Source organism: Homalodisca vitripennis, chromosome 5 (assembly GCF_021130785.1).
Source record: "Homalodisca vitripennis isolate AUS2020 chromosome 5, UT_GWSS_2.1, whole genome shotgun sequence".
NCBI classification, from domain to species: Eukaryota; Metazoa; Arthropoda; class Insecta; order Hemiptera; family Cicadellidae; genus Homalodisca; species Homalodisca vitripennis.
The window spans coordinates 62,421,734-62,448,801 of NC_060211.1; the positions used below are offsets into that span (position 1 = coordinate 62,421,734).

The 27,068-nt window shown below is 32.6% G+C and overlaps 1 protein-coding gene across 2 annotated transcripts in view; it reads right to left on the minus strand.

Annotated features, from left to right (window-relative positions):
* Positions 1–27,068, minus strand: part of LOC124362293 (solute carrier organic anion transporter family member 5A1) — a 129,301-nt gene that overhangs the window by 8,075 nt on the left and 94,158 nt on the right. For both annotated transcript variants that reach the window (XM_046816668.1, XM_046816669.1), the window contains 11 exons: positions 25,420–25,578; positions 22,782–22,979; positions 19,877–19,984; positions 14,578–14,687; positions 13,028–13,160; positions 11,282–11,446; positions 9,465–9,663; positions 7,677–7,849; positions 5,311–5,503; positions 3,273–3,461; positions 390–547 (listed from right to left, as the gene is read on the minus strand). In XM_046816668.1, the coding sequence (XP_046672624.1) occupies positions 390–547; positions 3,273–3,461; positions 5,311–5,503; positions 7,677–7,849; positions 9,465–9,663; positions 11,282–11,446; positions 13,028–13,160; positions 14,578–14,687; positions 19,877–19,984; positions 22,782–22,979; positions 25,420–25,578 (1,785 nt within the window). The remainder of the gene's footprint in view (positions 1–389; positions 548–3,272; positions 3,462–5,310; positions 5,504–7,676; positions 7,850–9,464; positions 9,664–11,281; positions 11,447–13,027; positions 13,161–14,577; positions 14,688–19,876; positions 19,985–22,781; positions 22,980–25,419; positions 25,579–27,068) is intronic.

Genomic DNA, 27,068 nt, shown 5'->3' on the forward strand with positions numbered 1-27,068 from the left:
ATTTCATTATTTTGACTATTAGTTAGTATTTAATATTAATTCAATTTGAAGTAAAAATGTAAACAACTCCGACCGGAGCTAAGTATTTTTGCTCCTTGCAATGGGTTAATGCATTAAAAATAATTCATAATTTAAAATTATTTCTCGTCTAACTACACTCCCCACAATGGACAAGGTTTTTCATTAGCAAACTAAAATTTTTGTTAACAGCTGGAATTAGGATAAAACCTAATTGTTAATACTAGTTTCAATAAAACGTTTACTTAATAACAACAATACTCCTATGTGTATAGTTTGCATGATATGTTAATGTTATGTGCTGTGTTGACAACAAACCAAACGGTTATAAATTATGTAAAAAGAATTCTATCTAGTATGTAGTGACTCACATTTGTCCAGACTGATGATTGAGCCCGAAGTGACCAGATCATTGACAGTGAGTACAGCTGGCAGGTCCTCTAGATGTCTCCGTCTCCTGATCAGCCACCAATCTACCAAGAATAGTGACAGGGCTAGGATCTTGATGCCACAGCAGAGCCCCACATACCTGTCAACAGTCAAAACTTGTACACTCAGCAGCTATTCTGACACAACTTGTTCAGGCTGATCATAGAGCCTGAGACGACCAAATCATTGACAGTAAGTACAGCTGGCAGGTCCTCTATATCTCTTTGTATCCTGAGACAACTTGTTTAGACTGGTCCAGTTTGTAGACTTTCCAGCAGATATTCCTATGGCAACTTATTCAGACTGATTGTGGATCTTCAGATTGAATGATCAATCCGTTTCATGAGTTAATGTATGTAATGGAGTTTTATGGTTTCCATTTCAAAATGGATTCATAATAAAAAAAAACACTATATTCTGAAATTCTGTGGAGAAATGATGACATTTTATGGTTTTAAAATGGATACATGACAGTTTGTAATTATACACAGAACCTGAACATATTCTCATAACAAATAAGTGCCTAGTAAAGAAAATGTTGGAGTATATTAATCTTAAATTCTCACTGCTGCTTAAATCTATTCAAATTTTGACTCCAAAATTGTCACCAATATTTTTATTTTCAGTTTGTTTTAGATTTGTTGTGTTACTAAATAAAATAATAACTTTTGAAATATAGGTACGAGGGCTGTTTTTTTTTCAACTTCCGATCGTGCCGTTAAGATGGCTAGGCGAGCGGTATCGGCCAGCAATGCGCGGCAGTCAACTGCGCACCTCTCCCACTACAACCTCACTCATTTTCGGACAGCCGACGCCATTTCCAATTTATCTAGCGACACATAAACATGGCTACCATGATAGAATCTCCCGACAAGTGTGAGTTGAGAAGTGTCGTTCGTTTCTTGCAAGCTGAAGGGTTATCTGCAGCAGAAATTTACCGTAGAATGGAAGAGTATACGGTGAAAGCTTTATGAGTGACAGTGCAGTGCATGATTGGTGTAGGAAATTTAAAGATGGATGAGTTGACATTCGTGATGAAGGGGGCCAAGGACGAAAGTCGGTCGTAAACGAAGACCTCGTTGATCGAGTTGACCAAAGTGTAAGAAGCAATCGAAGGTTTACGATTACAGAGCTATCCAATCAGTTTCCTGAGATTTCAAGGTCAGCTCTATCGTAACTGACAAGTTAGGCTACAAAAAACTTTGTGCGCGATGGGTGCCGAAGATGTTGTCTGATGACCACAAAGCTCGGCGAATGGCGTCAGCAATGTCTTTTCTGAACCGTTATGAAGCTGATGGCGAAGATGTTTGGATCAAAATCGTGACAGGAGATGAGACATGGGTTCTGTACGACACCCCAGAAACGAAACAGCAGTCCCAACAATGGATGCATTCAAACTCTCCAAACAAACCCAAAAAATTCAAAAAAACTTTCAACAACAAAAAGATTATGGCCACCGTGTTTTGGGATCAAAAAGGTGTATTGCTTGTTGAGTTTTTAGAGCCAGGTACCACAATCAATGCGGAAGGATACTGCGGTACGTTACAACGTTTGCGGAGAGCTATTCAGAAAAAAAGGAGAGGAATGCTCACATCGGGAGTAGTGCTCATTCTAACAACGCCCGTCCTCACAGTGCTGCTTTGACAAAGCGTCTTCTTGACGGTTTTAAATGGGATGTTTTTGACCATCCGGCGTATAGTCCTGACTTAGCACCGAGTGACTATCACCTTTTCCCGGAACTGAAGAAGATGCTAGGAGGGCAGAGCTTCCGAACAGACTACGCGCTGCGAGACGCCGTGAAAACCCATCTCAAATCACTGGTGGCAAACTTCTATGAAGAAGGTATTAAGAAGCTTGTACCCAGGTATGAAAAATGCCTCAATTTAAATGGCGATTATGTTGAAAAGTAACTAATAATGTACCTAACTTTTGATAGTAAATTTATTTAATTACTCTCCCTAGTTTTATTTTTATACCACATCGGAAGTTGAAAAAAAAACAGCCCTCGTATTTATGCTCAAAAAACTACATTATTAGAAAGAACAGACTTTATTTGACTTACTGTGAAAATTACAAATCATTATGAAGATTGGTTCTTATTTTCTGTCTTCCAAAAGAAGTAATATCAGTGAGAAAGAGGCCAATCTGTCCCTATCTACTACTTGTTATTATGCGATATAAGTACGATTAATTTAGGTTATCATAAATATGTTACTAGTAGTACTATAGTTAAAAATAATTTTAAAGTGCTCACATGATTTGAGCTCGAATTTGGGTACTATCTCGAAGGATGTTTTTTTTTCAACAGAAGTGTGGAGTGACATCCCACTGAAGCCCGCACTGATGGTCAGGGGCATTTCAGATCAGTACTTTCCGGATAAAAAAAGAAACACATCCCTCAAGATAGTAACTAAATTCAAGCTAAACTAACATGAACACTCGTTATATTTTTATATTTATAATGCATATGCATTTATACTGCGTATGTATACCTACTCATAGACTAAAAACAAATAGTTGATAGGGACAGCATATCCGAACTCTCACCAACTTCGCTTCCTTTTGGGGGGGCAGAAAACAAGAACCGATTGTCATAATTACATATAGTTTTCACATTCACTCAAATAAAGTCTGTTCTTTTTAATAATGTAGTTTTTTTAGGTTCCTAGTAAGAAAACTCTTCCAAAAATAGTGGCCTTCGGATAACACCAAAGTATCCAAAAAGTAACTTAATTTATTATTAAAGATTTCAATAAATAGTAGTAGTGCTAAACAATGCAATTATAAAACCAGAGTTAGAGTACTACAACTAGTCAACAACATACCTATAACGGAACTGTTCAATGTCGTAGAGGAGACAACGACCAGCCTTCTCACCGCAAGTTGACTTCCACAATAAACATGTGGAATCGATGAGGTTTCCAAACAGTATTGGCGCAGGAATGTAGCCAAACAGTCGGAATATAACAAACTGCATGCCGAGAGCAAATGATCGTTCCTCTTCATTCACAGACCTGGAACGTCAGGAGGTTAGATACAGGAAAAACGTACATAAATCTTTATATTCTTGTGTTAGAAGGATTTATCTTAAAAAGTATAAAATCTTCAAAAACAAAAAGATATACATGTTATGATCCAAAACCGAGAAAAATAATTAGTATAAAATCAATAGTTGTAGATCTAACAGAAAAATATCAGTTCAAATAAATAAATACTGGTTTTTTAAACAAACTTTCTGGAGGTATTTCTATTCTTATAATACACCATTAATAAGTATCATACAAATGTATTTAAAAAAATAAAAATCTTAATACTATTATAAATGCAAAAGTGCCCTTGCTTGTTTGTTTTATTTTCACATGTAATGTATTCAACCGATTGTGCTGAAATTTTACATGGACATTCTTGAGGTCTCTGGGATGAATGGTGGATTAATATTTTGAAAATCCTTCCGGGCTATGCTCCACTGGTATCTAAAGCATTTAAAAATCCCATCTTGGTCTCTAAAGTTTGGAAATATTAAATTAAAAAGCCTGACAAATTTAATAAACTGTTCTATGTATTTTATTATAACAGCACAACCATATGGTTCATTAATTTAACCACTGTTTTTATTTGCTTACATTTATAAAGTGAAAACATAACAAAAGTAACAACGCTTCTTATTTCAACACAAGACAAACCATTTAATTTATTCTTAAGTTTTACTTAATAAACTAAATTGTAAACGTGTATGTGTAAGATATTGAATTTGGTTTTCTTATACTATGTAGGAAAGTATATTTACAGGGGCTGAAGGAATAAAAATCAGAAGGACCGGGCATTAACATGATTCGACAAACCATTTGATCGATTGCCGAGGGGATATTGCATCAATTTCTCTCTCTTATAAGATATACAGTACTGCCTAGGTATATAAATACTGATATAATTTCTAGACTGGACCAAGGAAATAGTATAATAACATGGATTGGGAAGCAAGAACATGTACTTTACTGTATCATGTTTTATCTTTACATATAGATGACTACTGTCATAATGTAAGTATTAATGTTGTTGGTTTTAGTTTTTTTTTTTTCAGTAACAAAATCTATATCCATACAATTAAAAAAAACTGTACCGTTTTAAATCCAAACTTATTACAAAATTATTTGCAGATATATATATAATCTTTTCTCGGGGTAAAATGGCAAACTCCAATTTTGTGTTGGAAATATAACAAATTTGAATTAGAAGTGCCTAACCTGAAAGTACCTAAACACTGAAAAATGGGTACTTGATGCATGATATAGCCTATGACAAATTCTATTTTAAAACTATTATAGTACACTATCGTATTACATCACAAGTGTACTAAGAAAGCTATGAACTTCGACTTTGGAGTTCCTTTAAATTGGTCTACTATAGTTCATGTTACTGAAATCAAGGGACTTATTCGATTAAATATATGCAATGCACAGAAATTGTGGGCAGAGCCATGTGTATGTGCTAGTAATAAATATATCACAGTTTTTATACAAATATTAACAGTTTTGTTGTATAAAAATTTGAGGAAACTATGCTTTGAAAATGTAGAGTTACTAATTTGAATAAAATAAAAATTCTGATATAGTTATTAGAGTGAATTTAATGTACCTTGTAAAAACATAGCATTTGTTGCTTTGTGTAGAAGCATACTTAAGTTATAACTAATGTGAAAAGGAGTAAAAAAAACGTTTAGTGTAGGTTTCATTTAAAAAATAAATACAAAGATAAAGATTTGCTTTATTCACAGACATTTTGGTACCATTCAGAAATTGAAAGTAGTACCGAACAAGCTGTTGTTACTAAAATAATATTTGAATCTAATTTATAACTAGTTACCTGAGCACAATCATAAGTAGAGGCATTTGGGTGACAGCAACAACAAACGTCATGAAAAACAACAATATGAGGAACGGAAATATGGTCCTACAGGAAGTGTTGCAGGGCCCCGCAGTGGCCACGGGTACCACCGTCACCTCTCCCATCTCCGATGAGAACGGGGCTGTCACTGAGCTCAGATTCCCGTGAATGCCTGCAACACCAATATGGGAAAATCAAGATCTGATTCAGGCATCTTTATTTGTATAAACAGTACCGTCACAATAATAATATTCATAACAATATAAGTTACAACAAGCTGAAAACATAATATCTGTTGGTATAATCAGGTGTTTTTCCAAGTAAGAACTCCTCCATTGTGTAGTAAGTTCTAGATAGAAGCAGTTTAAAATTTTGTCTTGAATTCTCTTTCACCTCTGCATCTGTACAAGTCATCAGGAAGAAGATTGAATATTTATATGCTTCCCATATAGTTGAGATTTGTACAAAATAACAGGTAAAGAAGAAGAACACCAAAATCAGCAGTATGTCTGGTATGAAATGAGTTAGTTTCTCCAAGATGGTTTGGCTTAAAAAACATTCTGAAGTGTAACTCAAATAGTACGTGTAGAATTACAACTGTGAGTGTTTTTAAACACAAACCGATAGGATATCAGGGATTCAGTCCAACCAGAGTTTTTAGTCTTTAGATATTCTCAATATAAGGATTCTGTTATTAAAAATGACTGCAAGGTATTTGCTTGCATTGTCTAGGGATATGCCTGGTAGATCTGGATGCCAGAGACTGGGTGATTTCTTAAAGATAGCTTGAGATATCATTGGATTGGTGAGAGGGTGAAGAGAATTGGTCCTAATATTCTTCTGTTATGAGAATTAGGATTCATCAATCACTTTTGATTATATTGTGATTTTTAATACTGTCTCTAACTTGATGTCTCATAAGGTAGCTATGAGAAGGAAAGAGTTGTATCAGTTTTGATAAAGCTAAAGTTATTAAAATACTTACTTGATTTTTAAATGATTGATTAATGCATTTTCTGAATTTTGGGGAGACTTTGGCTTTTTTAACGTTAATGCAAAATGTTGTGAGTGAACAATAAGTTAATTATGTGACTCGGGGTAAAATATTTCTTTTTTACAGTGTTTTAAGAGGGGCAAGGAGAATTTTTGAACACTAATGTTTTTATTTTGAAAAAAAAAATATGAACTTGGACAAATTGAAATTCGGGATGTTTTAGATGAATATGTATCTAGTGAAAACGATGCAAGTGACATTGAAGCTCCTGATATACATTCAGACATTTTACTTTGTGATTTTTCAAGTGGCAGTGGTGAATAGTACGAACCGGACCCTAATGAACTTTGAAGCTAGGGTCAAATTACGCTGGTGCACAGTTTGCTAAATCAAAATAAAGAGGCCGAAGCAGATTTTGGTGCCCTGGCTGTAATACAGGTGTGCACAGGGAATGTTTCCACTTATTAGAACATTTCTGGAGACCCCTTAGGCCTAAGAGAAAAAGAAAGGCATCACAAAGCAGATACTCAGAGTAAACACGGGGAAAACATTGTGTATATACTTGTGATTTTTTCAATTTTATAGTTTGGTTTTTAGTTTAAATATAAACAAAGTTTATATATTTGTAAAACTTATTAGATTTGGAATAAAATGGCTATTTTGAAACTGTGTTTTTGTGTACATAGTGAAATCTTGAGTAGTGGATGTTAGGAGATGACAAAATTGTGAAAATTTTATTTTACTTCGGAGGGCTACATACCTGAATAGACAGAGGGCAAATACAATACTGTTATACTTCTTTTATTCCTTATTGTTTTTTGAATACATTGATATATAACATGAACAATTTAATTACAAAATTGTATTTTATACGGTTTTTTAAAAAGAGAACTGTAAAAACACCAAAAAAGCTGTGGCACTAAGGGAGTTTGGGTATGTGGCACTCTGAGGGTTAAAGAATCATTGTTGAGAAAAAAATCGAAAGTATTTATGTCCTATATTAACAATGTGTTTCCTTTTCATGCAATTATAAAATTACAAAGCCAGCAAAAAGTTTTTACACTTGAAAACACATCAGTGTATTACAAGTGAATTATAACATTTTTATAAGTTAAAATATTTTTAGATACACTTCCTAATTGAAACCAAAGAACAGGTTAGTGTTTCATACTTACAGATTAAGTATGGGGATATTTATATCCTTAGGAATAATTAGGTGTTTAACATATATCCTAATTGTGTTTACATTCAAAGCAGCTAGATCCGGAAAGATGTGACTATTCACATTCAAAATGTAATCTCTGAATCTACCCGTCTTTCTTGAGATCCAGTAATATCATAAGGAACGTACAGGCACAGTTGGTGTAGTTGGAGCGAGAGGAGAGCTCAGTACAGCCGGCATGACAAGGGCTGAAGTACGTGAGTCCGTTGTTGCCACAGACAGGCTCCACGTCTGTTGTGTGACACTCACAGCCAAAGTTACAGGCTGCTGTCAGGTTCACCTGGAATGGTTCTGCTCGCGAACTGAAACCAAACAAATTTGAATTTGCTTGAGAGAAAAAAGATCATGAGGGCTCTATATGCTGATCCACTACTTCAGGGTAGAAACTTCAGCTATATGCCTACATTGCAGTTGACAGTAGAAAGGTTTTATTTTAACTAAATTTATTTGTTTGTTTTTCACCAGCTGTTACCAATCAGATACTCATTCCTTATTATAAAACATCAAAAGTTTGCTGTGTAGTGTAATACATGAGGAGTCAATTTCATAACTTTTTTACAAATTTAGTCAACTTTGCTTATTATGGTTGTTTTCAGAATTAAAATCTCTACAATCTGTATTAGGAAAAACAATTTGTTTATTGGTCATTTAACAATGTTATTGGACATCAAACATTTATGACGGTATTTTTGTTATTAGATTTTTGGCAAATTTCATACTTTTTCTCAAAAACTGTTCACACTACAACCTCTAGAGTGGTTTTATTTGATTTTTCAGGTGATTTTTCTTATAAATCCACCTTAAATAAGGTTAAAAAGTAAGAACAAAACATTTCAGAATCACTTAATTTCACCAGGTGAACTGAAAACGAAGCAAAATCTTTCGCTAGCCATTACTTACTAATGGAACGTTTCCGGACCTACCTTTATATAACATTTTTTTTCTTATTTTTAGCTCTACAATCACGTCTTAAATTATTTTACCATATTTCTGACTCACCCTGTATATGTTTATATCTTATAATGTTTTATTATGGCTAAGAGTGGTTAAAAAGTATTGGGTGACTGGTCCTACTGGCCACATTTGCTTTAATCGTAACAAAATAAAACCACTTAGCGTATTATAGTCTTTCATACTATATATGATTAAAAAGCCAGATTTTAGCATGAGAATTTCTTTATGATGAAGAAAAAGATTATCCTTCTGTCTGGTAAAGATTAGCCTGCTTTTCCTGTCCTACCTAAATTCTTTAGTTACTATTTAGTTATTAATAATATTCAGTTATTATTTACACAGGAATTGGTATCGAATTCAGAATTGACAATCAAACCAAATTTTGGTGTCTGAATCAGATTTTAACTTTTTTGTATTGTCCCATCCCTTAAAGAAATGGCGATTTTTTTAGAATTAGGCCAAATTCTTATTTCTCAATAAGAAATTACATAGGAATCAGAATCGAGACCATAGTTTAGATATCGGAATTGAAATATAATTTTTTTAATCGGCCCATCAGTAATACATTAAATTTAGAATAATATACTAGTTATGTGAGATTTGCTTAACTGAGCGCTCATTGATACAATTTGCTGTTTTTCCCCATTTTTGATCTTAAGTATAATCAAGTAATCTCGATCCAAAAACTGCTCCGACTACTCCCTTTTCATCACAGACTAAAAGAGTTCCAAACAGTTTAGATATTGATAACTGTTTTAATGCACTTATTGCTCTATTTACACTTAGTTAGGAGTAAAATTTGAGACTACATTATATATGTATTCTGTAACATATTTCAGCCCATACGAAAGTGCCTTGTAACTTCAAACATGGGCTGCTTTCGATTATCATTGAACAAAATTAAATGTCTGAAGACTCAAGCTAGAGGTCCTCAAGAAAACCTTAATGCCTACAAATTCTCACCTATTGTAGTAAGGGATCGTGGTGCCTGCCATTTTGACGTTGTCACAGCCCAAGAAGAAGAGGAGACCGTAGCAGGAGAGGCAGAGTGTGTTCGAGATGAGCACAAACTGCACTGCCCCCTTCGGCCTCATCTCAAACCTCTTCAGCAGACATCCACCCATGAAGATACCGATACATGCACCAGGAATAGCTATGGAACCTGCAACAATACTTGTGTTAACCTGTTAATTTCCCCCCAAAATAATCTAATCATTTCCTGCTTGTTTTTTTCTGTTCACAAGATCTCTATCACTTTTGAGTCTGACAAGTAAATTAGAAACCTAATCAAACAATAACTCAATCAGGATATTGGTGGTACCCATGAAATAGATTAGGATTGAATGAGAAAATAAAAAAATTTTCTTTGCAAATTTACTATTGAAATATGAATCATCCAAATTGGCAATACTGCACCACTTAAAGAATAAGCTAGGTAGAAAATACTGGATATAAATGTACACATAGATGAGTGCTTCCGTCTGGCTCATTCGAATTAAATAGAGATTTTGTAACAACTGAAATATTATTAATTTATTCTCATGGGATTTACATGTACACAATATCTAGTAAACCGTTTGAGACACAAAAACAAGTTTAAAACAAAAAGTTCTTGAAGCATTATAATCAATCCAGAACAGTTTTAGTTTTTCTCTATGTTACAAAGTTGTGAAGTTTAAACACCCGCTATAATGGAAAGAAATGGCAAACCATTTTGGTCAAAGAACTTAATTGAGGTATTAACCCATTGCGGATCACTGACGAGCTGGGCTCGTCACGTGGCGGCCGGGCCTAACGAGTTCAGGTCGCAAAAGCGGTCTACTTTTAAATTTCCCTCCAAATAGTTCTTTTAATGTCTGATAGATCGGGCGATCGTCTTCACTTGTCTACTAAGAGTGTTTAACAACGGTCTACGTTTAGAGTTTTCAAAAGTTTTATAAATATCCTACAGATTGCAGTTGTATGTCGAAGTTGAAAAATCATTCGTATGAGTTTACTCTCTGAATTTTAGCGCTTCTGATTGGGTGTTTTCCTAAGTTGTTATTATAATACTTTTGAGGTTAGTGACACAACTAAACAACGCAGACGTACATATTGGCGGGTTTAGTCTAGACAATGGCGCGGATGTTGTAATCGCTTCGCCCGAGCCGCTTTATTTAGACTATGATTCAGACATCATCCCTGCCACCCCGGAACCTTGCTCGTGTGTTATCGTTCCTACATCACGGATACCCCAGCAGGTCCTTGTTCCATCTGAACGAATACCTTCACAGCTGAATATTCTAGTATACAACAGCGAGCGATAAGATGTGGCGCACCATTGCTGTTCGTTCGGCCGCTGACCGTAAATTAATTCGTGCCCGCACGCCAAAACAATACGATCCGCAATGGGTTAAAAAGTTCTATTTTTGTATCAAGTTGAGATACAAAAAAACCATTTGAGATACAAAATGATAGTAAATGTGATAAGCATTCCAGAAGACTTTGTTTTATATCTAGGTTTAAAATAATTGAGCTGTGATTATTTATTTTTTAAGTGAATGGCCACATATCGAAACAAAGTCATGTATAAGGCTTGACAACGAACTTAGCCATAATATTTTTATGATAAATTTTTGCCAACTTTCAGCTGTTTCGGGCTGTCCACAGGATGTTCGCTGACATTATCAAGAATTATCAGTAAGTGCTACCATGAGGATAATTCCAATAAGCTGATTTTGTATACAAAGTCTAGCTACAAAACATAAGCCAACCAGTGACTACACTACTAGGAAGTTCACCTGTAAAGACGCTGGCTTGACTCTTGCCCAGGCTGAACTGAGTCTCCAGGTACTTGGGCAAGAAGACGACGAAGCCAGAGACTATGACCAGTTCCATGCAGGCTCCCAGGCAGGTCACCACGTACACAGGGTTACACAGCAATCTCCACATGGACATGGGGATGTCTGCAGAAAGGTGAACATCTTGTTACTCATCAAAATTTAAGATAACTACACTTAATTATTCATATAACTATACTCTATATCAATTCAAAATTCTAAAGTAATATTCTATGTTACAATAACATAAAAGTCCACACTAGTAACAAAAAGTTAGCATAAGTCTCTAAAAGCAATTCAGATAGAAAAAGGAAATTTAATATTACTGATTGTTGTTGTGTTGTTTTGTTTCTTTGTAGCTGCATTAATCGGGTTTCCCCCTCCAGGGATCATAGTATACTAAGTAGGTCCATCGTACATAGTTACATAGTTATATTAATTGATGTTAATTGATTATTGATAGTTTGTTATGATTTTTATTAAAAATGTTATTGAAAATAAATGCCAAATACAACTAAGGTAACTTATACATACATATTTATTTATTTATTTGTTGTTCTTTGAATGATTTTATCTGAAATTTAAACATGTTTTTGGGTATATTGTTATTGAGTTAAATAATGCATATTTTATATTTGTTTCTTCTGTTTGTTGTTTGCTGTTGTTGTTGTTACCCTTGAGTATTTATTTATTGCCATTAGGATTAAGTTTCTTTTAATAAATGTTAGTTAGTTATTGCTATTGTTTTTCTTGAGAAATGTTGGTATGTTAATTTGAAATTTGTATTTATTATTTTTTTATATTGTAACTGCATTATTGGTGAGGTGTTCAATCTTGTAATAAAACTGCATGGACTTGACCAAAAATTAATTTAAAGCATAGAGTTAGTAATTAGTATATTTAGTGAAATGCAGACAAATCCAATAGGGTTTTTGCATTTATGAATAAAATTATTTGTAATTGTTATTATTTCAAAGAATAAATAAATAAATAATAAAAAAAGATATTTAACAATGGAATTTCACAAATATTAAAAATTACAAATAAAATGAATATTTTCTGTTCTTGCTTATTTAAATACTCAAAACAAATAAAACAGTTTGGAATATTAAAATCTGGACAATAATTACCAATGCAAGAGTTCCATACTGAATAACTATCAGTATTGACATTACCTTGATGCTAACAATTCCTTATAATTTCATGTTATGAGATTTGAGAGCAGAGATAGTTCTAGTTGTTTATTCACGACCCAAACAGAGAAGATGAAGCTTTTATAAAACTTAAGTGTTGAGATTTGTGTCTGCTTTTAAATCAATGTAATAATGTGTCTGTGATTGTAATTATTGATTCTGTAATTACACAACAAATAAGTATAAGAAATTAAATAAAAATATACCTAGTACTAATAATACTAATTTTTAAGACTGATTAAAAAAATTAACAAATGCGTTGATTTTATTGTTAGCAAGTAATTTTTTTAATATAGTGACACTGTGATTATGACAATGTTCAAAACAAACATTTTTGTATATTGATTAAATACAAATAATATTAAATAGTATTATTGACTTAGTTTGATACTCAACCTTATTTCAAATGAATTTGCCATGTTGTAATCAAGTTAAAAGTTTTAATATTGATGAAACTTTTAAAATTTGATACAAATCAAACAATGTAATAAATAATTTAAATCATTTCTCTTACCTTTTACATCTTTTCCGTATCCTGAATCTCTGTCAGCAGTTTTGGTGGGCTGTGGAGTGGTTCCCTCTGGTGGTCTTGAGCTCAAACCTGAGAGTGTCGACTTCTCCATCAATCTGATCTTCTCTTTCTCTCTCTGTAATACAACAAATTCCATATATTAAAGATCTTGTATTTATTGTTGGAGCGCTCTGACAGAGTGAACCATTAAGACAAAACAACTACATAAGCACATTCTCCTTTTCTGGAAATGGTACTCCCAAGTATTTGGCCTAGGTATTCAAATTCTCATCTAACTTTTGCATCCATTAACTAGATGACCCGACGATCTAGAGTTAACTTTTATGTCCTTTGCACTTTCTTTACGTGCTGGCCACCATGTTTGCAAAGTTGTTATCGAAGCAGTTTGCCAAGTTTCCTTCACTCATTGTTATAAATAAAAGATATCAGATATAGCACAAAATAACATTTCTTAAGCAATAAACTAATGTCAACAATGGATTATCAAAACTTTATCCCTTGTCAGCTATGGAAGCATCCAAATATTAATATTGATATTATTACACTATTAAATATAAATTGTAAACTCCTTTATGATTTTGTTTTCCATCAAAATTAAACTACAAAACAAAGTAAACAGTGCTACTAGCCAAAAGAGTAATCTGTATCTAAGCAATTCATCGGCTGACAGTTCATAACATCGTAGTTAATTATCATTCCAAAGACCTGTGAGGCAGAAAAAAATGGGCATTAATCGATACATCAAAACATATCAAATGCAGCTAAATGTTTATTTGGATATTTTAACTATATACTATATCAAATATCACCTAAATACGGTGCCAATTGACGCTGACAATTTATAATATTTCTACCAAGTTGGATATTCCAATGCAGCGGAACTAAAAGTTATTTTCAATTCTATTTCATTTCATTGTAGAATTTTACAGAACCTTTTAACCTAAGTATATATTGAAGGTCTTAAAATTTCTACCTTATTTTTTCAAAAAATAACAAATTTCTTAAAAAGAATAGAACCTACAATCCACATAAAATCGTAATTCTTTACGTAATTTTAAATTCACTCTTTTAATCAAATGTTATCAGGTAACAAACTCATAAAAAACTATTCAGATAACAAGATGTGTGCTGACGAATTTGAAGAAATTCAGTTTTTAAAAGTGGTTTTTAATCTTTATTAACTAAAGGTTAATATATACACTCAAAATCATAAAGAAGAAAATTCCAAAATACTGCAACAAAAATGTCTATACAACTGATCCTACTCCAAAATAATCAACTTAAGGTTGATAACTATTAACCAAAATAATATAGTAGAATTATGTTTGCTCAGGAAACAAACAAAAAAAAACAACCCATTAGCCAGCACAACGTCTTATGTCAGCTCTAAATGAAATAGATTTGGTCAACGCATCTTACCTCGAATTAGTAAGGATTCTGCATTGGTTCAAGCCATAAAAAAGTTACAGGATTCAATTATTTTTTTTAATAAATATATTATAATTATCAAATAAATAAAAGGGAGTCCTTACAGTGAGAACTTTGGGGAAGGAGAAGAAAGGAATGGCCACGATGAGCAGCAGAAGCCCACAGAATAGAAATCCTCCCCACCACATCCCCACCCAGTGTCTGTCTCCAGGTCCTGGAACACACAAAAGCATCAGAATAAATGCATTGTATATAAAAAAAAACTGCACAAAGTTTTTCTTTGATTACATAAATTTCTTGCTATGAAGCTAAACAACGCATATTTTGATTGTTTACTTTCGATATTTTGATATTGATTAGCATACTGACATACAATTTTCAGCCTTTTGAGCTTTTTTAATACAATTACTTCGGATCACTATTTGGGTAGCGGAATCCAAAACATTATTGCCGTCAATATTAAGGCATTTACTAGAAAGAAAAACAACTTTTTATACACCATTGTCATAGAAGTTGCTGCTTGATTTAACAATAGCTGCTCATGATTGTTTTTACACTATCGTTCATTACGGTGCTGATTGGAACTTATGGAGAATGATCAAATTTATCCCAGCAAAATGTTGTAATGAGATCTTGAGTTCAATTTGTAGCATGAGGATAAGCAAAACACTCAACTTGTATTTCTCCTCAATTTTTTATCTCCTTACAGGTAGACTTTCATTACGAATAATACATTAATTATATCACAAAAAGTTATAGGAAACTATTTGTAGTAAAACTAACGGGTATAAAATAAAAAAAAACTGTTAAATTTTGTCAAATACTTTGCAAATTATGTGCATTTTTCAAAATAATTGCAAATTGGAACAAAAAGAGGGTGGGGGAAAAGCTAAAAAGGGATTTTGGTAAATATAAATGTCAAATAGTGTTCTGCCATTTGTAAAAAATTCATCTTGTAGGAAATTATTTCCCATATTTGTGATTTTTGACCTTCGTTGCCCAGGATATAAACTAAATTAAGTTATGGTTGGTTCAAGTTGATCCCTTACTAATATGACATGTTTTGAGTTTTTAAAAGGGAATTAACCATTTTAGTGCCGACGTCTGTATTAAAAATTCTACGATAATTTTTTGTGTATTATAAATTTGTTGGTATATAAACAATCAGTATGAACCAAATTACAAGAAAAATTATTCATTGTAAAATTAATTAGATATTTAGTTTAAATTAAGTATAAAACACAAAATAGTAAAAATGTAGCTTTGTAAAAAACGACATAACTTTAATAGATTTTAAATTACTAAACTTTTTATTTTCTTTTTCAATTGATATTATGTTTTATAGTGGAATAATTTTTTCAAAATACTATTTCTCATGTGAAACTAAAAAATATACACTGTAAGTAAATATATTTATTTTTTTAACCCTTTATTACTACGGACCTTTTTGTCCCATAACTACTACGGAGGGGTCTTACAGACCACTTTTAAAAAACATGTGTAATTACAAAAAAATTATATATATATAGCAAAAATACTTTGAACTCTCTTCTTAACTTTCTTATAATGACTTAAAAATTAAAAATAAATCATACAGCTTGTTTATATTATATTTTGCTTTGTTTTCGATTTAATAGTGAAAATATTGCAATTTAAATTTTTAATTCTTTTGAATAGGAAATTAGGTTGAAACAAAATGGGTGAACCAACAAGAATGTTATTATTGAGTACCATAGTAAGAAATAAAATGTTATTTTGAACTTTTAACAATTATATGATAAAGAAAGGATCAAATAAACAAAAGATTAATTCATTAAAAGAAACTATATTACTTGAGTATTATGTCAAATACTTAATATAGAAGAATATTATCACCAAATATAAATTTTAAATGTAAAGAATACATGTCCTTACTTTATACATTGAACTTGGGTTTAAAAAGTTTGAACAAAAACAGGTACTATACTATAATAAGTCAATACTGAAGAACGATCAAACAAAAGATAGACTTCTTTAAGAGTAACAACAGTACTTGTGTATTATGTAACGTACTTGATAAAGAAAAAATGTGAATAAGAAGGCAATAATAAACATAAAACAATAATACTTGATTGTCAGATTCAGTAGATCTATGGTCGTGCCGGGATACCCTTGATACAGTCCACACAAACTTTCTTTGAACACTCCAGGCAAATAGGTTTGGCACAACATTTACAAACATATCTTGTCTTCCTTTTGAGCCTTGGAGGGCACATGTTGCCGTTTTCTTCACATTCAGGATTTCTGGACCATTGTTTTCTTCTTGGAAAGGCTGGTCTTCTACTTGAAGAATTCGCTTGAGACTCATCTGCATATCTTGACTCAGATGTCCCTTTTGAAGTCTTCTTTGCATGAGAGGGGTAACAAGCTTTTGAGCAAGAGACTTCATAAAATCAAGTCTGGTCATAAGTTTCGTGTTTCTGTAGGAATTGTATAGAATATATGTATTTACTCCAGAGGCTATGTTTACAACAGTAAAAAAAATTACCATTGGCCACCTTTGTGTGCGTCTAGAGGAGAAATAGTTTGAACACATCATATCTATTGTGTCCACTCCACCTTTTGCTCGGTTATATTCAGCGATAATTTCAGGTTTCCCACTAATGTCATCTGTAGCCTGACCATGGTGCATCGATGAAACCAAGATAACTGCTTTTGATTTTTTGGGAATGTAAGAGAGCAAAGTAATATTCTCAGTGAAACCGTACATGCAGCTGTTTTCTTCTTTTGACTTGATGGAAGAAAGCTCTCTGGGATTTCATTTTAATTTTTTTTCAAAGTTCCTACAAATGTTATCCCTCTCTGATAAAGTTCGTTAACAAGCTGTATAGAACTGTACCAATTGTCTGCAGTTAAGTTCTGTTTACTATTTTCAATAGGTTTAATCAGGCGGAGCACTACTTGAGTGGGTATAAGGAGGGTTTTCACTTGTTGGTCAGTAAGGCCTTTACCATGTGTTTTTCCTGTGTAAATATATCCATTGAAAAAGTAATGCGTCTTTGCATCAGCCAAACATTGAATTTTAAGGCCATATTTGGCAGGCTTTTTATGCATGTACATTTTGAATTTGGATTTACCCCGGAAGGGTACCAACATTTCATCAATACATACAGATTCACCCATAGTATAGTAGGACTGGCAGTTTTCAACAAACTTATAAAATATATTTGCTATCGCTGCTTCCTTTGTCTCAATTTTTCTCTTTTCCATATCTCTTGAGTTGTCGAATCTGAGAGCTTGTAGGATGATAAGAAATCTTTCCTTGCTAATTACAACACGGAAAATTTCTCTACCTGTTCCGTCGGTTGCAAACAAGCTAGCGACGTATTCATTACCAGCTTTGAAGGCAGCACTGTACACTAAAAGGCCAATAAAGCCCTTTAGTTCTATTTCATCCATGCCATGAACAAAAGAAGAAAAGTGGCTCTTATCATATTTTTGCCTCAGAGAATGTATCTTAACATTTGTCCAGTGCACAATTTCTGCCAGAATATCATTAGAAATCAGTAGCTGCCATATTTCTTCAATATCAGGATTTGCTCCAAGATTTGATGCTCGAGACTTCAGTCCTGGTAATTGTGTAATGATATTGTTAGCCCTGGTTCGAACTGCTTGATTTGCTGCATTTTTTCTCCAGCGAAAAGGCGGTACTTTCTTTTTAATCATGTGCTTTGTTCTTCTACCGTAATAGAATGACCCAACTCTAACGGTGTTTGGTGTTGGTGTTTCGTGCTTGGCGATTGGCGTCAAATGGTTGGATCAGTAATTGGCGCCACTTCATTCGCCACAGAATCAACAATAACTGGCGTGTTGATACAACCAGAAGTGGTTGTAGTAATAGAATAGTTTGAAGCCAATAAATCCTCTTCAGTAGTAGACTTACTTACTTCTTCTATGTTGCACTCGTCTGCACTCTGCTCACTTTTTGAATCATGATCACTTTCTTCTACGTAGTCTGGATCCTGATCACTATCGTCAATATCTTCAACAAGGTCATCATCAAGTGTTTCATGAACCAAATCGTACAAATTGTCCGGGAAATCGTTTGTTCTTGAGTCCAAAACATGCCTTACGGGAGGCCGAGAGCTCCTTCTAACTCCTGTAGAGCTAGGACAAGTTACAGATGACATTTCTGAACAATGTTGGTCTTTATCCATATTAAATTATTACAACAAAAATAAAAGATACAGTATTTATAAATATTTAAATAGTCCTGATAAAAGTAACACAAACACTACGGAACATCTAATGGACCTCACAAAAACTAACATGAACACTACGGAACGTCTCTCAGACAGCAACGGATCAATAACTCAGAACCGGTTTAGTCTTTGTTCGCGCGACACCACTACTAAACTGACTACCCAAGGTCAGGAAGGTACTGTGGAGTGAGGGTTCCGGAGTTGCAAGGTGAGGGAGAAATCCCTGTCGAAATTTCCCGTGCGGTCCCAGAGACGGTCCGTAGTAGTTAGGGGTTAATTGAAAAAAAAAATTAAATTACATTTCATAATAAGATTTATTTACTATTTTCCGTTAGACTTACAGTTTTATTTCTAAACTTTTTTTAAAACTCAAATGTTTATTTATTCAGAATTCATAGGAATTAATAGGCTGTATATTTTATAAACTATGTTTTGGAATCTCATGAGTTTCGATTACACATTTGAGAATACGTGATAATGTAGGTTACCCAAAAAGTGTTAATATCTTTGCAGTTTTGTAGGTAATAAAATAAATTTTGGTGAATGTCTACAATTTTAGTTTTTGTACATAGTAGTATCTGTTGTTTTGAGGAAATATTTTTTTCAAATACTCTTTTGCATATGAAACTAGAAAAATGTTCAACAATTCTTTAATACGTACCATTTGTGTATCTGTTTTTTTTTTAATATAATAAATTAGTAGTATATGCACATTTTATGTGTTTTTAACTAAAAAATTTATCTGTAAAGAAAATAAAAAATAAATTAAGAGTCTATCTAAAACCATTTTGATTTTATGGATGTTTTAGTAAAATGTTACAAAACCGCTGAAATAAGGTTGGCATTTTTCAGCAGTACCTTGAGAGAAATCTCTGGCATTTTTCAGACAAACTTTTGATTATGTTTCGGCACTAAAAGGGTTAACACTCTAAAATATAAATGTAAATTACCTATAAAAGAATTTTTACTAACTTTGGTGGTCAATTACAACACTTTTGACAACTACAAAGAAATTTTCAAGACAATTTAGAAATATTAAAATGCAATATTCAATATGCAATCCAAATAAAATTAACCAATTGCTTAATGTGATTTTTCACAATAGTTCACTCATTAAGAGCATATCTACATTATAAAATAACTAAAACTATACAAACTGTACCTATGCTGATTATTGCAGTGGATAAGGCATCCATGTGGAAAGACAACAAGTAGGCTCCTAGAAGGAACCCAAGCACAGGTCCGAAAGCCGCCATACTGTACATGCAACCTGAAAAATTCATTCTACTGTTGATTAAGATTTTAATTTGTGTACATAGTTTTTTTTATAAACTCAGTGAAAGTAAAACTAAACACATCTTAAAAAGCTTATATTTAACAATTCATCATTATAGAGTGTGAGATAAGTAATACAATACTGTACTGTAATATATGCAATCCGCTATTAAGTGCAAATCTTTATAGATTTTAAAGTAAGAGTCAAGCAGCAATAATTCAGTCTGAACAGTTTGAGATTCCATATACTCCGAGATGATCTTAGACAGAACTATATAAAAATTACTCCAAATATTTTTATAATTGGCTAATTATACTTGTCTATGCAATGCTTTCTTTCTTTTTGACGTCAACTGTCACCTCATAGAGCAAGTCTTCCCATTTCAATTGTATTTGCTAATACTCCCATGAAATCAGAGTTTGTTATATGTTCTAATTAAGCTAAATAATTATTATGTTATACTACCAAAGGATATAGTTAAAAAAACAGAAAATTTGGACAGAATGACTTTTACCATATATTTAGCAATTTGAAATATTAATTTTATTTGCTGCTAATAAATATTTCATATACAAACACAAAAAACTTCAAGCGATATAACAATTATATCAAACAATTATGTTTATTGTACTATCACTAGTATAAACGAAAACAACATTTTCCAATATATAAATATATAAATATATTTATAATAATATATTTATAAATATATAAATATATTGGAAAATGTTGTTTTCGTTTATACTAGTGATAGTACAATAAACCTTTTTTTCCAATGCTCCAAGATTCTACATACACACAAAACAATTATGGTTTAAGTGTAACAAAATATAATGGTTATCAACCTCAGCAGTAAGAGTTGGACTGCAAAAATTGAGTTTATAAAATACAATGAAATAAACAAATCTGTACACAGGTCAGGAACTGATGATAAAAATAGTGCCTGAGTAACTTTACAGAGCATAAAATATAATTATGAAACTGAAGGAGGATAAAGTATTGTGAAAAGTGTAAACTGTAGTTTTATATCAATAAAAAAAGTTGAATAGCTAAATCTCAGAAAAAATGTTTGTATGTTTGTGTCTGTCAGCAGATTACATACAATTACACAGTAATGAACTATTATCCTTTATAACTTTACAAAGAGATAAATTAGTGATTACAATAGTGGAACAATGAAACTAAAACAAACAAAAAAACACAATTCCAGTTGATAAACAGCTTCCACACAGTATATAGAGTACTATACTAATTCTGTTAAGAAAATTAATACTGCATGGCATTTTCAATTTTAATTTATGGTCGGTCATCCCGAAAATGTTTAAAACCAAATCTTCTAATAGAATATCTTGCATTTTTAAAGTAATCTATTATTTTGTATGGGTAAGTAACAATAGTCTGATCACAATCTGTAATACACTATTTCAAGTGTACATTTATCAATAACAATGAACTTTTTACAAATTTATTTTTCTTTTGATATTGATTAAATTTTTAACTGCTAAATTTTATATCTACTGATCTTACTTTTTTGATAGCGTAAGATTAACATAAACAGCAGAATATATTTTTTGACTCCCAATTCCTTAAAAAACCAGCTGGCATTCCTAAAAAAAACCAAAAATACAATATATCCTAAAACATTCTCTTGAACACGTTTTAAATTCAATACATGTTCAAAATACAGAATGAATTTAGCAAACGTTTTATTTCAAATTTATGCTACTTATATGTAATTAGATATTTTTCTACATTGGTTCAAACTATAGCAGCACCCTTTGCTTTTTTTTGAACGACCCATAGTGAAAAGCTATAGATAAATCCATAAAAACCACAATTATCTTTTATCCTTCAACTAAAAAATTGTTTATGGACTCAAGAAAGTTAGTAGTAAGTGACAACTATTTAGTTAAGGCCAAGTCCCTTAATTGCGTAACACTAAAATCGGCCATTTCAGACATCCCCTCCCCCTCCTTGTAATGGTAACACTAATCCCCCTCAATAATTACATAACGCTGCCATTCCTCCCCTAATTTATATTATTCTAAAAATTGTAATAACATAATGACAATTTTAAACTCCAAAGGACAACATGATTCATTAATATAAAATTAGCATTCCAAAACTGTAAAACCTAGTTTTTAACGTTTTTCTGTTTCTTCTTGTTAATTCCATTTTTGTATTTAAAATTAATGATTGAAAAAGTTTTTCTCTGCCTACTATTTTAGACATTTTAAGTAAAATCTAAATGCAACCATAACATAGCAAAATAATCACTACACCATCCCTCGGTATGGCACTCACTGTATGATTACACTTCACTGTAATGCACATGCACTGACAGATGATTTGGCGACTGCTTATCGTGCCATAGCCAAACACCTGTCTGTTCATGGCACCAGACATAAAGGGTGATTCAAAAAGAGCGCCGGTTTTAATATATCAAATTAAGAGATTTATTTTAATAAAAATCTGAAATCAAATACATAAATATGTTTATCTAACCTTCCGATTTCATGTATGAAAAATAATGTCATTCATGTGTCCTCCTCTGCTATGCTGGCACGCAACAACTCTGTCCATGAGATTAGCCATGACTGCACGACAAGATTCCACTTGAAATACTGTAAAACATTGCCAAAAACCCCCTCTCTCCTTGGGGTGCTACACAATTTAAGGATGGTCCCTTAAACCAGAAACCGTGTTGGAGGATTCATCTGATTCTCATTTAGTCTTGGTGCATTTTGGGAAGTAAAAACGTTAACAAACATTTACATTAAAAATAACTAACCAATATAGAGTGAAGAGTTTTCAGCTTTGACATGATCATCAATGTAGGTGGTGCCGAGGGTGAACAACGGTGAACCCCCACAACCCAACAGAAGCTGGGCTAGCAGAAACAACATCACAGGACCAGTGTTGCTGGGCATGCCTTCAATACAGTTCTCTCTGAGATTATTGTGAGGTCCTAGAGGTGGTGAAGACAAGCCTGTAAAAAGAGGTTAAATTTGAGCACATTGTTTTAAGAGCCAACTGTAGAGAAACGATCTTGAATTTCAAGAATGTAATTTCAAACACCTTTATACCCATAAATAAGGATTTAATGGTTTCACATTTTTCGTTACAGAATTGAGAGACGTCTCATTTTAACATAGGATAAATACTTAACGTTCAAATCAACAAGGTTAGCCATAAAACCTGTTCTTAAGTTTAAAAAATAATTTTAAAATGTATACTATTGAAATTTTCAATATTTTTTTATGGAATATGAAAAAAATTCAAATAGTATTTATATTTAATATTTAAAAAACAATCAGTTTTAATAATTCTACAAATCATATGAAATTGAAAACATACTTTATTTAACAACCAAAAGAAAATAGCAAAAATGCCAAAAGCTGTACTTTAACAATTATTTTAAGTTACTACAGAATCTTTTTAAAAGGTATTTATGAAAAAGTTATCAATTTTATATACTGAACCTTGAACTATATATCACACTAACCTTTTAGCCAATTTGTGTGAACAAATGAGTAATTATGACTATAAAGTTTACTTATTGAAAAACTTTTAAAATACCATAATTATAACATTACTATACATCATCATTGTTGCAAAATGCAGCTTATGCGATGAAAGAAATAGTTAACCACTCAAATATATGAAAATAGTAAGAGATATTTCTATAGCTTCTGATACTACTGGGTAACATTATAAAATTGTGAAGATTGAGCCGGTTCAATACCTATATCTCCCCGGCTCATGTGTGTTTTATATAGTGTATGTGTGTGTGGTTTATTGGCTGCAGAGGCCACTGACCTTTTGAAGGCGTTTGGCCTTTCCGGTAGAGTGGCGTCAAGACTCCGAGCCGTGGTGTACTAGTTAGGAGTAGCTCCAGTTTAAAATTTTGTTTAATTAAGTGTTTTGTTAGTTTTGCTGAGCTGTTTTCCTTCTGACATGTGCGGCTAAGTTTACGGCCCCTCACTGATGAGGTCCAAGAGATGAGTTGTTTTTCTCCTGTCATCTCTCCATCATGCGTGGTCGCAGAGAACCTTCGCTTTTGCGCTCTGCTGAAGGACGGCCACCATGATGGACATTTCTTCTAGTCAACATCTGTGATACCCTGCTCATATTCTTTATTTATTTGTTATTGTTATTGTTGCCATTTATATAGTTTATATTTTGTTATTTAATTTTAAGTTAGTTTTAGATATTATTTAGTTATTTCTTGGATTTCATTAGGAGCCCGCCCTTAGCCGAAGGATACCGGGTGGAATTGGCATTTCTTGTTTCAAATTATGGCGTTTCTAATTTTTGTATGCAGGTGCACCTGACAAGGATTGTTTGAGGTATATACTACTGCAGGCACTTTTTATTTTTTATTTATTTATTTTTTTTTATTTATAGTATATATATATATATATATATATATATATATATATTTATATTGACTGGATAGGCCTATGTTATGTCTTAGTGAATGAACCTGAGTATACTGACCACGGTGTTCTTTATTTTACCTAGTTAGTTTTGATCCGGCATCCCGTTCGCCACCATGGGCGCGCGCTTCCCTGTTGGTTTGCTGTGGGTGTGCGAGCGGCGATGTACGGTTTCAAGATAACAGGTGTTTTGGACATTTACCATTGTTTAGTGATACAAGAAATTCTAACTAGGTTTAAAAGAATAACAGACTATGTTCAAATAAACAAATCAAAACGTTGTGACACACGCATAAGAAACATGTTGTATGTGTCAACTCCTTGCACACTATACGAGGTCAGTCTAATAAATATACAAACTTGTGCAAGCTAGTGTTCATGATGTGGACTATAGTCCTGCCCTCTGGCGGTGCTAGTTAACCGGGACCCAATGAGTCCTCAGTGCTTGGCAGATCGTCAAACTGTGCGTACGCTGTTTTTACTGTTTTTAATGAAGTGCTGTACAAGTTATCAAGAAATTACTGAAATGTTGCCAGCTTTTACAGTGATAATACCCTGAAGAAAACATCTGTTTTCAGGTGGATTAAGCATTTTAAGATGGTCGACAAGATGCCGTGGATTATGCAACGTCGGGACGAACTTTAACCACCTGTGTTGATAATAACATTGATCATTTGCGGTCCCTTTCCCTTACTGATTGTCGGAACTGATGAAATAGATCGAGGAAAATCAACACTTTGAAGGGGATAAAATTGATGAAATTTTGCAAGAGACTTTATGGCCTCAGTTTGTGTATTTACTGAACAGACCTCGTATTTAAGACATACTCAGAATAGAAGTACCGAAAACAGGTTACACTAGGTCTGCACTCAATGACCAACCACTGACACCTGTATCAGTCATTTTGGTGAAATCTGATAGTGATTGACCCACTCACTATCACTTAATGGGAGACTTAAGCTATTGGTTTTTATTTATTGTAACCAGTACCTGAGGACAGCCTGCCAAAGTCCATCTCCTGCTCCCGGACTGGCACCACTCTGCATATGTTGTCCGAAGTGGAGTTGGGATGGGCGGAACTGTGAAGTGATTCTGCGGTGAAGTGCGGCAGCATGAAGATCAGTGATCCAATACCCATGATCACCGCTCCTGTTAAAACATTATTGTACTTCTTATTTGAAAAAGAAATTAATAATAATTTTGTTAAAGCACCTTTTTTACATGCCTATTTGTTTTATATGATAGCATTTTTATATTTTACGGTCCATAGTCTATGCAAAATATTAACATAAAGAAGAAAGATACGAGTATGCCAGTTAGAATGATGTCACTACATGGGAAGTACCTGTATAGGATTCCCAGGTTACTTCCTGTTGGTCGTTGAGTGATTACAGTTTAATGTAATTACAAACATGACCATGCTATCCTGTTCCTGTCTAGCGTCAATGTATGTTGCTGATATTGTTTCACACATACTACTCGACAAGTATGCTCCCATCTGTACAATCTTGTTACTATATAAGATAGGGGTGATTTTTGAATGAAGAATGTAATATATGTACCTAAATCTGATCTCTTTAATTTTGCACAGGGTGTCATATGAGGTGTCTTAAATCAATTGTAAGAGAACAGATCATCATAGAATAGTGACCTAAACAGTTTCTCTTCAAATTCAACATTAGAAAAAGTTTTTAAATATTTTCACGAGTCTTTAAGGACGGAGTATTCCAAAATCTGTAGGTTTGGGGTTTGATTCTTGAGTTTTTCTAATGCAGACATAGGTAATGTTATTCATTATTTTAAATACATTAACAAGCAAATGATTTTAGTGAAAACAAAATTTTGAAGAACAAAACATTTCTGAAAACTATTTTTTTGTCAAGTGGGAGGTGGGAAAAAAACTGTAAAATTTAAGACTACATATTAAATTGTTTTGAGTGCAACTAAGAATGATTCTATAAAAAAAATTTATACTTACTTATACACTAAATTTAGGATTTTTTAAATATGCAAAATAATATTTTTCTTCAAAAAATTCTACTTGCGGTCCAAGCGATAATTTTAAAACATTCAGAGTTAGTAGATCTCAAACTTTTTAAATGTAAACATAAGAAACAATTAACTTATTTACATTTAAAACACATAAAACAATACTTAAAACTTTTATTTTTGTAAACCAATACTTAAAACTTTTTTTGTTTTAAGTATTGGTTTATTTATGTGTTTTAAATGTAATTAAGTTAATAGTAGCCAATACAAGCTCCATCTTCAACATAAGAAATAATGTACATTATTAAAAAGCGTCTTTTCAGCATTATATTAAAGAGGTTTTTATTTAAAAAAAAAACGCTAAGATAATTACATTTAGTTAATTGAGCTAAAATTTTCAAAATCAACGTAAAGGTAACTTAAAACAAATATTACATTCTTATACAGTTAATTGTACTATTCCAATACAAAATTGGGTTAATTGTAGTAATATTCCAATATAAAATTGTGTGTTTGGTTTCATCAGTGTAAATAAACAGATAATTACCCAAATTTGTGTAGTGATCATGTTTTATTTAATTAAATTAGTGGTTCAAAAATTACAACAATTAACATTCTTATTAATTATTCAGTAAGCATTATTCACAGTC